The 13,034-nt window shown below is 49.9% G+C and overlaps 3 protein-coding genes across 3 annotated transcripts; all 3 read left to right on the top strand.

Moving 5' to 3' along the window:
- Positions 1–63: 63 nt before the first annotated feature.
- TMP1 (Thymidylate synthase) lies at positions 64–1,040 on the top strand (the record flags this gene model as incomplete). Its single annotated transcript, XM_036774290.1, has 2 exons — positions 64–574; positions 625–1,040. 2 exons carry the CDS (start codon positions 64–66, stop codon positions 1,038–1,040), a joined length of 927 nt encoding a protein of 308 aa, XP_036632792.1.
- Positions 1,041–1,226: 186 nt separating this feature from the next.
- On the top strand, positions 1,227–4,212 carry NOP14 (nucleolar complex protein 14; the record flags this gene model as incomplete). Its single annotated transcript, XM_036774289.1, has 7 exons — positions 1,227–1,496; positions 1,550–1,817; positions 1,864–1,937; positions 1,993–2,058; positions 2,106–2,900; positions 2,955–3,743; positions 3,802–4,212. The coding sequence occupies 7 exons, from the start codon at positions 1,227–1,229 to the stop codon at positions 4,210–4,212; spliced, it is 2,673 nt and encodes an 890-aa protein (XP_036632791.1).
- Positions 4,213–4,336: 124 nt separating this feature from the next.
- MEC1 (serine/threonine-protein kinase M1) lies at positions 4,337–12,835 on the top strand (the record flags this gene model as incomplete). Its single annotated transcript, XM_036774288.1, has 28 exons — positions 4,337–4,874; positions 4,929–5,002; positions 5,053–5,158; positions 5,441–5,544; positions 5,594–5,913; positions 5,972–6,301; positions 6,349–6,495; positions 6,549–6,645; positions 6,695–7,165; positions 7,215–7,451; positions 7,499–8,731; positions 8,778–9,285; positions 9,333–9,831; positions 9,889–10,180; positions 10,235–10,332; positions 10,381–10,461; positions 10,513–10,714; positions 10,765–10,959; positions 11,009–11,273; positions 11,330–11,527; positions 11,587–11,711; positions 11,766–11,854; positions 11,905–12,027; positions 12,083–12,170; positions 12,221–12,305; positions 12,355–12,491; positions 12,547–12,741; positions 12,800–12,835. 28 exons carry the CDS (start codon positions 4,337–4,339, stop codon positions 12,833–12,835), a joined length of 6,873 nt encoding a protein of 2,290 aa, XP_036632790.1.
- Between the last annotated feature and the right edge of the window lie 199 nt (positions 12,836–13,034).

Genomic DNA, 13,034 nt, shown 5'->3' with positions numbered 1-13,034 from the left:
GTGTGTGACAGAGCGCGACTCTGAGTCCGAGGCACTTAACACTTGAACGTTCGAACGTTAACCATGGCTTCCTCCAAAGACGCGAACTCCCAACATGAAGAATACCAATATTTGGACCTCATCCGACGTGTCATTGACACGGGTGATGTTCGACCAGATCGCACGGGAACAGGCACCCTCGCCCTCTTTGCGCCTCCGTCTCTTCGATTCTCCCTTGCAAACAACACCCTTCCATTACTTACCACAAAGCGTACATTCCTTCGAGGAATTGTCGAAGAGCTTATATGGTTCATCCATGGCTCAACTGACTCAACGTTACTCGCAAAGAAAGGCATCAGGATATGGGATGGGAATGGGTCGAAAGAGTTCTTGGAGAGTAGAGGCTTGGGTCATCGTCGTGAAGGGGATCTTGGTCCTGTGTATGGGTTCCAATGGAGACACTTTGGGGCGGATTACACTGACTGCGAAACGGATTACGCGGGTCAAGGAGTTGATCAGTTGAAGGAGTGCATCGACAAGATCAGGCACAATCCTACTGATCGCAGGATCATTATGACTGCATGGAATCCAAAAGGTAGCTACACTACTTTCTGTGGACTCAAATGTCTGAAAGCAGTCGGTCAGATATTCCGCAAATGGCCCTGCCGCCTTGTCATCTGCTATGCCAATTCTACGTCTCCTTGCCACCAGCAACATCGCCAGACCAGAAGCCCAAGCTTTCCTGCTTGATGTATCAGCGCTCTGCGGATCTCGGGCTTGGGATACCTTTCAACATCGCATCATACGCACTCTTGACGCATATGATTGCCCACATCACGAACACTGACGCTCATGAACTCATCATTCAGCTCGGAGACGCGCACGTATATCGTGACCATGTTGAGGCGCTTGAACAGCAGCTCAAACGGGTTCCTCGAGCATTTCCAACACTACGATGGGCGAGAGAGGGGATCACCGAGATAGACCACTTTTTGTACGAAGATATTGTGGTAGAAGGCTATCAGCCTCACCCCTCGATCGCGATGAAAATGAGCGTATAGTACCCTAATTCAATGGACTATTTATACTCCAGCCTTATTTACACGCAGGAATTCGTCTGTATCGTCCGCATCCTAACCAACGTAATTGATGCTCGCTCGCGTTGACACTGTTAGCCCCTGAATTTCATTGTCAGTCACGTGGAATAGATAAAATAATACTACCAGTCCAATCCGTTGGCTGAATCCATGGCGAAGGGATCTCAACTATCGCAGCTGAAAGCTGCACTATCGCAAGCCGGCCTAACAGGAAACCATACGAATGGCAAGAAGAGAACACGAGCCATCAGTGACAAGGAGAAAGATCGAGCCAAAAAGGCAGCCAAACTACAAGAAATCCAACAAAAACTGAACCCTTTCGATGTCAAGGTCACCAAAGTGAAGCACGATGTCGGAGGCCGCAAAATCAGAGGAGTCTCTGGCCGTCCTGCCCAAAGTAAACAAGCAGGCCTTGAACAAGTGAGTGGGACTGATGCTCTTCTTCGTGTATGGTGCTAACATGGGCTGAATAGCGTAAACGGACTCTGCTGAAAGAGTACGAAGAAAAGGGCCACGCTGGCGGAATCATTGATCGACGATTCGGAGAAAATGACCCCACGATGTCCATCGAAGAGCGCATGTTGGAGCGTTTCACCAAGGAACGGCAGAGAGCTTCTCGGGCAGGGGCATTCAACCTGGAGGACGAGGACGAACTCACCCACTATGGCCAAAGTCTCTCTAATTTGGATGATTTCGATAACGCGGGCCTGACTCTTGAGGACGATGATGATGAAGATCCAGGTATGGGCTATACTTGCTTTTCGCACCGATCGCTAACTTGCTACAGGCCAAATCAGCAGGGAAGCAGTCGAGAAGGCCCATTTTGGTGGCTTTGAAGACGAGTCGGATCACGAAGATGAGGTTTGTTTTATTCGCCTGCCTGGAAGAAGATGTAAAGCAACCATTCACAATATAGCCCGAGCGGAAGAAATCTAAAGCTGAAGTCATGGCTGAGGTCATCGCTAAAAGTAAAGAACACAAGGTATGGTCGTTGTTCGAAGTCTATAACGTTACTGAATATCCCCCCAGATGCTTCGCCAAATTGAGAAAGAACGCGATGAAAATATCCGCCATCAACTTGATGAAGACTTCGACTCAATCCGCGATTTGTTATATTCGCAGAAACCCTCCGTCGCCGACGTTATTCCTTCCACGACTGTAACCGCGGAACCTACGACGGAAACTCCCGCGACGATTGACGCAGACTACGATCAACGCGTCAGGGAGCTCGCATTTGACCAGCGAGCGAAGCCAAAGGACAGGACGAAAACCGATGAAGAAATTGCATTGGAACAAAAGGAGCAACTCGAGAAGGCTGAGCGGCGAAGGCGGAAGCGGATGCTAGGGCTAGAGGATAGCGAGGACGAGGACGGACAACCGAAAGCTAAGCGTAGAAAAGGAGGGGATGACCTTGATGATGATTTCCATGAGGAGGTGGAGGAAGAGTGGGATGGCCTGGGAAATGGCCTGGGAGGTCAGCCCGACCATGGTGAAGAAGAGGATGATGGAGAGGCCGAGAGTTCAGAAGACGACGATGAAGACCAGGGGGGAGACGAAGAAGATGACGACGATAGCCAGGATAGTGAGGACGAAGAAGGAGAGCTAGGGGAGCACGACACTCTCGTCCCTTCGCGCAATGAAGCCAATCGACCCAAACCTAAAACATCTAGTGAACTTCCGTTTACATTTGAATGCCCGTCAAGTCATGATGAGTTCCTGGAGATCGTCGATGGCCTGGACGACGGAGACGTGCCTACTGTCGTTCAGCGTATACGTGTGCTGCACCACCCTAGCCTTTCTCCCGACAATAAGCATAAACTTCAGGTAGTCCCCTACTGCTCCCACCTACTACTTTCGCTGATCTTCGTTTTCTGGCAGGTTCTCAATCATGTTCTAATAGACTACGTTTTGTACATCACCTCACCCCCATCCCCACGCTTTGGTCTCCTCACCTCCCTACTTCCCCATCTCCTCGCGCTTTCCCGAAGCTACCCAACACAATCGGCTGAATACTTTGTCGCAAAGCTTCGCTTGATGCATCAAAACCTTCGGCGAGGCGTCGCCAAAGGACCACTTGATCCCGAAGCCAAAACATGGCCCGGCATTCCCGAGCTCACACTGCTCAGAGTCATTGGTGCTATTTGGCCAACTAGTGATTTGAATCACATCGTTGTATCACCGACACGTCTGCTCATGGGTGCGTATCTCGGCCTTGGACGCGTGAGGTCGATATCCGACATCGCTAGTGGCCTGTTCCTCTCTACGCTCCTCCTCCAGTACGAACAAGTCTCTAAACGGCTCGTGCCAGAAGCACTGAGTTTCTCCGTTGCCGTTGTCTTACATCTCGCACACACTCCATATGTAGATGCAGCATCTGTCCCGGGAACTTTCGCCCTTCCTGATTTCCGGGCGGACGCTTGCCGCGTTCTTGCCCTCGACGCAAAAAAAGCCAAAGACGCTGTTATCCGAAAAACCAATATTCTCGCCCTCCTCAGTAACGCCTCCTCCGATCAGCAAGTAAAGGTGGACCTTCTCAACACGTCGCTAGATTTGATTGGGCGGTTTGCAGATCTCTACAAGGGTCTAGATGGATTTATTGAGTTATTCGACCCGGTGAGAGATATTTTAGAGGCTGTAGAAACAAAGAGATTGCCAGCATGCCTCAAAGTAAGTGCGCGTCTAGGTACGATCTTAGGGCGCTATTTTAACTTCAACAATTATGTAGACAAGCCTGAGTCCTCTGCAGGATAGACTGAAGAAAATGCTCCACTTCGCTCGTCAATCCCGTCAACCTCTCCTCCTGCAGGTTCACAAGCCAATCCCCATTGCGACCTATATTCCCAAGTTCGAATCCTCGTCGTCATCTTACATGCGTCGCCAAGATCCAGACAGAGAACGTAATGAAGCCGCGAAACTACGCAATCAGTATAAGGAGGAACGCAAGGGTGCAATTCGTGAGCTCAGGAAGGATGCTAGGTTCTTGGCGACGGTGGAGCAGGAGAAGCAAAAGGAGAAGGACCGCGCGTATCACGAACGAATGAAGCGTGTCTTTGGGTCTTTAGAAGGGGAAAGAGCGGAGCAAAAGGCTATGGAACGTGAGAAGGCGAAGGACAAACGGAGGTCAGGACGGAAGTAGGATACAGACCTTTATTATAACGCTCCTAAGAATGCTCCTAATGCTCCCTAATCCCCTAAGTTTGCACGATCACGGGATGTCTTCGTTGCCTAACACCACCATGTTCTGAACTTACAGATCGGCCATGGACCAGCCAAGAACCTCTCAAATCAGACCGCTGTCAGAGCTTTCCGTTAAGGATGCAGACTACAAGCGATTACTCACCTTTATGCGCAACCTCGTCGAAGAACCCCTCGCAGGCGACGAAACAACACCCCGAATACCATTCACTAACGAATGGCTCACAGCAGTGGACAGCCTGAATACGTTCTTCGATATGGTCCCTTCTCACGGCGAAATTGTCTGGAGTGACCAGGCGGACCTACTGGCCATGGTGGAGATGTCTTTGCAGGTGGTGGGATTGATTGCACTTCGCGTGGAGCGCGTCTTTATCGGAAATGACGATATTGGTCGGAAAACCTTAACGAAACTGCTGAACCTCGACTATGCGTTGGGCCACTGGATAGACGAAGCTATCCCTCGCGAAGTTACAACACTCAGACCTATGGTACTACAAACTATTCTAGCGATATGTCGTTCTCTTGATGCCCCCACTGCCAACCCGGGAACCAGTGCAAGCCTGCTTTCAGATATCATGGAAGAGCAACTTCACGCTTTAGAAGGTGCGATGTGGTGTTCCGTTCCCTGTCTTCTACTCGCTCAATGATCACAACTAGAACTAAGTCAACTGTTGCCGTTGTCCAAGTTTCCAATCACCTTCAGACCGTTCTCTGTCCCCAGGATTAACCATGTACGTGACTTCCAACGAAAATATGTGACCCTTTTCAAGGGATTATGTAGGAGAGTGATGGTTCTTTCGGGGCCACTCTCGACAGCATAGCGGATGTTCCGGTCCTCGCCGTCACCATTGTCTCTGCGTTGGTACAGACGCTCGATATCCCACTTCGTAATTTTGTATTTCTGCAAAAAATACAACGCAGGGCCACGGAATTAGTGCTTCGCCTCTTTCACCACGTCCGTTCGCCTGCTTGCTCGACCACCGTCACCTTCCGCTCCGTGGCCTTAGCCGGTCTTTTTCTCGCAGCCAGCCAATTATGCAAACAGGACACAGAAAACAGGACCCAAATCACGAGCTTATTCCACGGTCTACCATTTCATTTTGTGTGTTATCGAATCGGAGAAAGCTCGAAGGCGGTTACGTCGCCGTACGAGCATGATCTACGCACAGCTTTCTCCATCCCTGGTTTTGTCAACAGCAGAGCAGCAGATGCAGATACTGTCGTGGAACTACTACGGTATCATCCATGGGCAGGCGAAAACGACGAGCTTTTGGTACGTCGAATGTATTCTTTCGGGTGGTGTAAAGTTCATATATATTCAGGCCATAGTGGGAGTGTACCTCAGCCAGTGTATTCCTCGCCTATCGCCACAATCTTTAGAGTCGATTGCCAACAAGGCTGCAACCCTCTCGGTGGGCCCTGTTAGTGAGATGCTACAAGGGATCCTTGTTGAGGCTCGAACACACCAAACGCCGAAGGCCGACAATTTATCAGAGTCCCCCTCTTGGAAGGCTCAATTCAGAGTCTTAGCCTCGGAGTTGATTCTTCCAGATGAACTCAGTTGGATGGACGAAGATAACGGAAATCTCGATGAAGCATCCATTGCGCAAGCAATGAACGACGTTCGAATCCGGTTTGAGAGGTCAGCTAGCTCAGAGACAGTGTGTCCTCCAGAAACTTACTTGTCAACCTAAATCTAGGCCATTGAAAGACAGGTCGTCGAATGCACGCCTTGCGTTAGCAGATCGTTTGACGCGATTGCCATGCGTTCTTGCGAAGTGTTGCCCACAAGTACATCGCAGATTGTCCAACATCTCACTCCTCCCCTTCGTCCAAACGTTATTAGCACGCCTTCTTGATGGTTCGTTGGAAGAGGCTGACGCTGATGTGCGGTCGAGGGTATATAATGCTTACAGTGCCATCATGGCCCATGACGCACCGATCTATAGTAAGCAGGAGCTCGAACAAACGTTAGGGGTTCTTATACGTGGACTGTGCGACAAGGGCCGCACGGTTAGGCTATCTGCCGGGTGAGTAGTTCCGCTTGACAAGTGCGTCCTGTTCTGATACTCTGCAGGCGCACTCTCCATCAAATGACACGATCGTATGGGACTGCAGAAGGTCTTCCTGTCGCTTCAATCTTTAATCATCTGTATCGTATCACAGAGATGCATTCAATGCGAGAAACGGAGACACTTCTCATCACTGTGGGCTTGATTGCAAGGTAAGTCTATGCCAACACTTCTGTCGTACATAAGCCTAATGCGATGGTCAAAGAACGTCAGAGCCTGACTTACTGGAGCACAGTGTCTGTTTTCTGATATCTCACCTGTCGAGGCAAAACCCCTTGTTGAAGTCACTCTCTTATACGCAGGTTCGACTGCCGGGCTTCTGCGTTCGTTCCTTCAACTCATTTTCTTAAGTTTCTGGCAGTGGCTAAGCACCTCAAAAGGTCGCCCTACAACCTTGTTCAGCCCTCCATGAATATGGTCGCGCCCTTTCTTGTGATGCGCATGGTCACACAGCCAGGCTTGCTCGCTGAGACCTGTCGCCTAATTTCAGTAAACCCAACGGACTTCATCTCGACGACATTGCCACGGACGCTCCCTCAGGTGTTCGCCAATTCGGAGGCTAGGGTGTTGGAAAAAATCTGCCAAGAGGTTCAAATGGACTCCACTCAGCTCTTCATGAAATACGCACACGATATTTTGGCACACGTCTTTCTACTACCGAGTCAACTCGCTACCCAACAAGGCCTGAACTTTGTGAAAGGAGTCATGAATTCTGGCCGGAATGCCAATAGTACCCCGATTCATAGGATCATCACAAGTTGCTTGGTTCCACTGCTGGCAGAACTAGTTGTCAGCTTAGGCGACGAAACCGGAGGGAACTTGGTACGTCGCTGATGTAAGAACGTACCGAACTGCCTAACCTGAAATGCAGGCTGTAGACGCGCTTGACAAGGTTAATAAGGCTCTCTCGGAGCCCCAGGCAAGCAGCAAGTCCTCGGGTTCAGGCGAGCTCCTCAAAGAGCACATGTTGGGGATCATCACAAGCATCAGTCAAATGCTTCAAGAACTGCGGGGCAAACAATCTGTGGCTTCAAAACGTCGTATATTGCGCAGTTTCGGGATCTTATTTACAATCATTGGTTCCTCTATCAGTAACGTCGCCCCCCAGGTATGACCAAGCATCTGATGTAAAATACACACTCTGACTGTTGTCAGATAATGGCTACTTTTCAAACCATGGTCGTGATACCAGAGCTTGCGGAGGTGACACTTCACAGCTGGATGCAATTCGTCACGACTCTCGGTGATAGCGATGTTGGGCCTCATGTTGGCCCGATTAGCGCGACGCTGGTATCCTGCTGGCCAGCCTTCTCTTCCATTGCCCAAGACTCCGCGAAGCAACTCATCCGCCACATCGTTTTTGTGCTTGGCCCACGATTGGCCAACAACCTTGACGAAATTGTGGACTTGTCGTCCGTACCAGAACTCCGAGAAGAAGCTGACAGGCTGGGGGTACTCCGAGGGAGCAGCGAGCCACCACAACGCTTGAGCCGCATACTGGATCGGGCGCACAATGCAAATGTGTCTGTTGCCCTACAATCCTTACGCGAACTAAAACGGTTCATGGCGGATGAACACCAAGACTTCATACGGGAGTTGGCTTCTGGCGACATGTTTGATCCCCTTGTGGGCCAAATTCTATCTACACTCTTTTCTGCCGCATGCCGTGACAATGAAGGGACCGAAGAAGTGCACCATTTAGCCTACGAATGCATTGGGATTTTAGGCGCAGTCGATCCTGATAGGTGTGATATCAGGCCCAGTGACTCCCGGATGATCATGATGCGAAACTTTGTTGACGAAGATGAATCCACGGCCTTCGTGTTACATTTAATCAGTGATCTCCTGGTCGGTGCCTACCGGTCTACCAGCGACATCAACTATCAAGGACATCTAGGATTCTGCATCCAGGAGCTACTCAAATTCTGTCAATTTACACCGGGGCTAGTCGCTGCGACAATCACGCAATCAATCCCGTTGAAGGTACGGAACCGGTGGAAAGCACTTCCTAAGCACGTTCTAGAGACCGTCACTCCGCTGCTCGGCGGACGATTCACTTTAACCCTGAATCCTACCTCGACACCTGAACTTCCTATATACCCAAAGCAATCTACTTATCGGGAATGGATTCAGCTATGGACGGTCCACCTCATAAGTAGAGCTTCGGGCGCGACTGCACAGAAAATATTTGGAGTTTTCCGCTCTGCCGTACGAAACAAGGATGTTGGCGTTGCCCGTTTTCTTCTTCCCCACTTAATCTTGAACATTCTTATATCTGGTCGAGAAGACGACAGGGAAGCCATTCTATTCGAAATACTAGCCGTTTTGCGGGATCAAGATACCTCTGACAGTGCCTCTTCTCCCGACAAGAAGCTTCTTAGTGCTCAGGTATGTTGCTGCCTCCCAATATCACCCAGCACTCATATATCAACAGGCTATCTTCATGTTGCTGGACCACTTGAGCACATGGGTTCGCGTCATGCGCCAAGAGGTGAATTCAAAGAAGCAGGACACAGCCAGGAGGGCTCGAATTACGTCTGTATCTGACGAGGAATTGTTGCAAGTCGATTCTATCCTCTCGAGCATCGACCAAGAGTTGATGGCGAAGGCGGCACTGCAATGCAAGGCGTATGCACGCTCATTGATGAACTTCGAACAGCTTGTTCGGACCACGAGGGAGCGGTCGCCCGCGAGTCCGACACTACATTCTTCTTACGAACGGCTTCATGAAATATATGCTTACTTGGACGAGCCCGATGGGATGGAAGGCGTGTCGGCGTTGATACTCAATCCGTCTCTCGAGCATCAAATTCGACAGCATGAAAGCTTGGGTCAATGGACGTCTGCACAAAGTTGCTGGGAGTTGTGCTTACAGAAGGAGCCTGACAACCTCGACCTTCACTTGGGTCTTTTGCGATGTTTGCGTAATCTGGGCCACTACGGTTTGTGCCTGGGTTTTCAAAGGGTATCGTATCTAACTAAGTCTTAGATACATTGCGTACCCATGTCAAAGGCATCTTGACTCGCAATCCAGGCTGGCAAGGAGCCTTGGCCGGGTTCCAAGTTGAAAGCGCCTGGTTAGTCAACGCGTGGGATGAAGTCCAAGAATTGGTGAAAACCTCGTCGTCGCAGACTCCCTCCGTGATTATGGCCCAGGTCTTGCTGGCGATGCGTACAGGAGAACCAAATACTCTGAAAGAGGCCTTGTCATCAGGTCGAATTATCCTTGGGGCGCCTATCACGGCCTCAGGTGTCAAGGGTTTCCGGCACGCTTACGATTCACTGCTTGACCTGCATAGAACGTACGAACTTGAGCTGATCAGCAATGTCGTCAATTTGAAGAGCGGAATTCCTGGCTCGGCCGAACAGCGACGCCAGGCTCTCAAACAATTGTCAAGAACGCTGGAAGGTCGGTTAGACACTGTTCTTCCAACGTTCCGGGCGCGTGAATCCGTGTTGAGTATCCGGCGGACCGCGTTTGCAATCCAGTTGAGCTATCTCGATGTATTATCGTGGCACACTTGGCTTACTGTATTCTATACTAGCCCAGAGTTAGCTAAGTTTGCTGCAGAGGTAGGAAAATCTTGGCTCTCTAGCAGCAAGATTGCCCGAAAAGCCGGCCAATGGCAAACGGCTTATAGCGCGACATTGCACGCACGGCAGGTTGATGACAGTTACGCCTTTATCGAGAGTGCGAAGCTCCTCAAGGCAACTGGCGAGCCACTCCGCGCTTTGCAGGAGTTAGAGAACACCATGCGCCAGCTTGGGTTGTCGGAGGATTCGACGGTGGTGAATCTTACTCTCGACGAGGAAGAAATGAAGAAATTAAAGGCAAAGGTAACATCATAGCTCCTCTGAGTTTGGTCGCTTTCTCACTCAGAGCTTCGTCAGGCGGAAACTCTTCGTGCTCGATGGATGGCGGAATCAGATCGCTTTGAGGATGGACATGTCCTAAGGGTGTTTACGTATGCCGCAAACATCTTTCCCAAGTGAGTTTTCACTATTCTAGAAGGTCCTTTACTAACATCCGTGTGAAGATGGGAGGGCTGCAACTACCACTTGGGGCTTTATCACGACAATACTTACAAAGCTCTTGACGAAAGAGAAATACCAACCAGGTACGAGGAATGGCTTTGTGGTTCATTTCATCCTTACTCAACTATCACCAGGGGTCCTAAATTATGCTATTATACGGTCAAGTATTTCATCAAATCTCTCAAATACGGCTCGAAGCACGTATATCAAACTGTGCCACGGCTTCTTACAGTATGGCTGGATATGGCCGATAACGAGAAAATGGTCACATCTGATCAATTCCCAAAGATCAACGAACTTATTATTCGAGCCTTTCAAGAAATTCCGCTGTACAAAGTGTGTCGTCTTCTCGAGAACGCTAACCCGCATTGCTAACCCTTCGAAAGTGGTACATAGCGTTCCCTCAGATCGTCTCGCGAGTCGGCCATCAGAATAAAGACGTTATCAAAATCCTCAATCCCCTCATGATTTCGATCCTCCGCACGTATATGCCTCAGGCCTCATGGCTGTTTGCTTCCATCATCCATTCAAACAACCAAACACGGGCGGAGCGGGGCCGACTGCTCTTAGACAAGATGCGGGTGCGTATCCTTCCAAAGCATTGATGGGACGGTGCTTAGCAATGAGTAGAGTGACCCAAAGAACCAGAGGGGCGTGAGCACCATGATACAAAACTGTCTCAAAATGATAAGGGAGCTATTGCGTATCTGCCAACATCCAGCTCGCTCAGAGACGAAGCTGAGCATTGCCCGGCATTTCCCTGCTTTACAGACCTTGACTGGATGTTCCCTAATCATTCCGCTCCAACAATCGTTGACGGCCAGCATGCCGCCGCCCTCTGCAGCAACCCAGGTACAGCATCATCCATTTCCTCAGAATTCACCAACGTTTGCAGGTAAAATAGTTGTCGTCCAGCTGCGTATTCATGAACTCATCTGGCCGGTCCTGTAGAGTTCCAAGACGACGTCGAGGTCATGAGTTCCCTCGCGAAGCCACGCAAAGTCACGTTGAAGGGGAGCGATGGGCTGATCTATTCCTTCCTCGCCAAACCGAAAGACGACTTGCGTAAGGACGCAAGAATTATGGATCTTAACACGGTTGTCAATAAGTTGTTGAGTGGTAGTTCGGACTCCCGCCGTAGACAACTGCGTAAGTCGCTCCCATCATCTCCCCTCTTTCTTCCTTCACTGAGCTCGCGATGATCTCAGACATTCGCACTTACGCTGCCATTCCTTTGAATGATGAATGTGGGTTGATACAATGGGTACCGAATACGGTTTGCATGCGTCCAATCCTAGTGAAGGCATACCACGCCAAGAAGCTACCACCTTGGGTTCGTTGCGTACAAGATACACCTAAATACTCTGCTCATGAATTGATTACACAGGGCGGTGAGTTGAACGAGGATTGCGCGAAGATCAAAGAGGCCAAGCTCAAAGACGTGGGCAAAGTCTTCCAGGCTACAATTCTGGCGCGGTGAGCTTCTTCATCCAGGTGGCACTTCAAGTGCTGATTAGATGATCCAGATATCGTCCCGTCTTTCACGAATGGCTTTTAGAAACCTTCCCTGAGCCTTCAGCTTGGTTGGCGGGTCGCTTAACCTACAGTAGAACTGTAGCCGTGATGTCCATCGTTGGGTTCATGGTGGGGTGAGTCCTCTGTCAACTCTCCCGATGGTGGATAACGAAGCTCACTTATCAATAGTCTGGGGGATCGTCACTGTGAGAATATCTTGCTAGACACAAACACCGGAGATGTCGTACATTGTGATTTCAACTGCTTGTTCGAGAAGGTAAAGCGCAACCTTAACTTCAAAGAACGCCTTTGATGAACCTCTTTCAGGGCAAGCTTTTGGAGACTCCGGAGCGTGTACCATTCAGGCTAACACAGAATGTGGTCGATGGTTTGGGGATCACTGGTACTGAAGGTGGGTGGTATGCCTTGTCTGTAACGGCTTTGGTTGACGTGCTTTATAGGCGTATTCCGCGTTGCGTGCGAGCTGACACTTCGCCTCTTACGTGAGCACAAGGACACGGTTATGTCCATCCTGGATGCGTTCATTCATGACCCCCTTGTTGAATGGGAGGATGAGAAGCGCAAAATGACTGCAAAGGTACACTTGATGACGCTCCACCCACTTCAATGATTGACCCACTCCATTCTGATAGGAACGGGACCGAAAGAATCAAGTCAAAGACTCTGTAGATCTTAAGATGCTTGCCAAAAATGCGCTGGTGCCCATGGAAAAGAGGCTTAAAGGTTATTATTCTCCGAAGGATTTACATCGTGGCCCAACGAAAGAAGTGTCTGTCAGCAACCTCGTACAATTGCTCATCCAAGGGGCGACTGACCTAGACAATCTGGTAAGGCTGTTCCGACATCACGGCTGTGGCACAATCAATCTTACGGGTTACTGGTTAGGCTCGAATGTATCCCGGGTGGGCGCCGTGGTATTGACGTGGTCGTCTTCATGCTCCTTCGACGTTTCTGTCAACCCGAGGCTTCGATTTATCATTTCTTACTAGATTTAACCCGGTACCCCCTGTATATGTAATCCTGGTTTGATGGATCAATTCCTTCGATTCCTTCTAGTTCTGGCAGTGAATTTGTATATGAGTTGCTTGAATGTTGTAACTGTATAACCGGAACGAATCCC

Source organism: Pleurotus ostreatus (genome assembly GCF_014466165.1).
Source record: "Pleurotus ostreatus strain PC9 chromosome Unknown scaffold_3, whole genome shotgun sequence".
NCBI lineage: Eukaryota > Fungi > Basidiomycota > Agaricomycetes > Agaricales > Pleurotaceae > Pleurotus > Pleurotus ostreatus.
The sequence above is the reverse complement of the archived record's forward strand: the minus strand, read 5'-3'. Positions and strand labels throughout refer to the sequence as shown.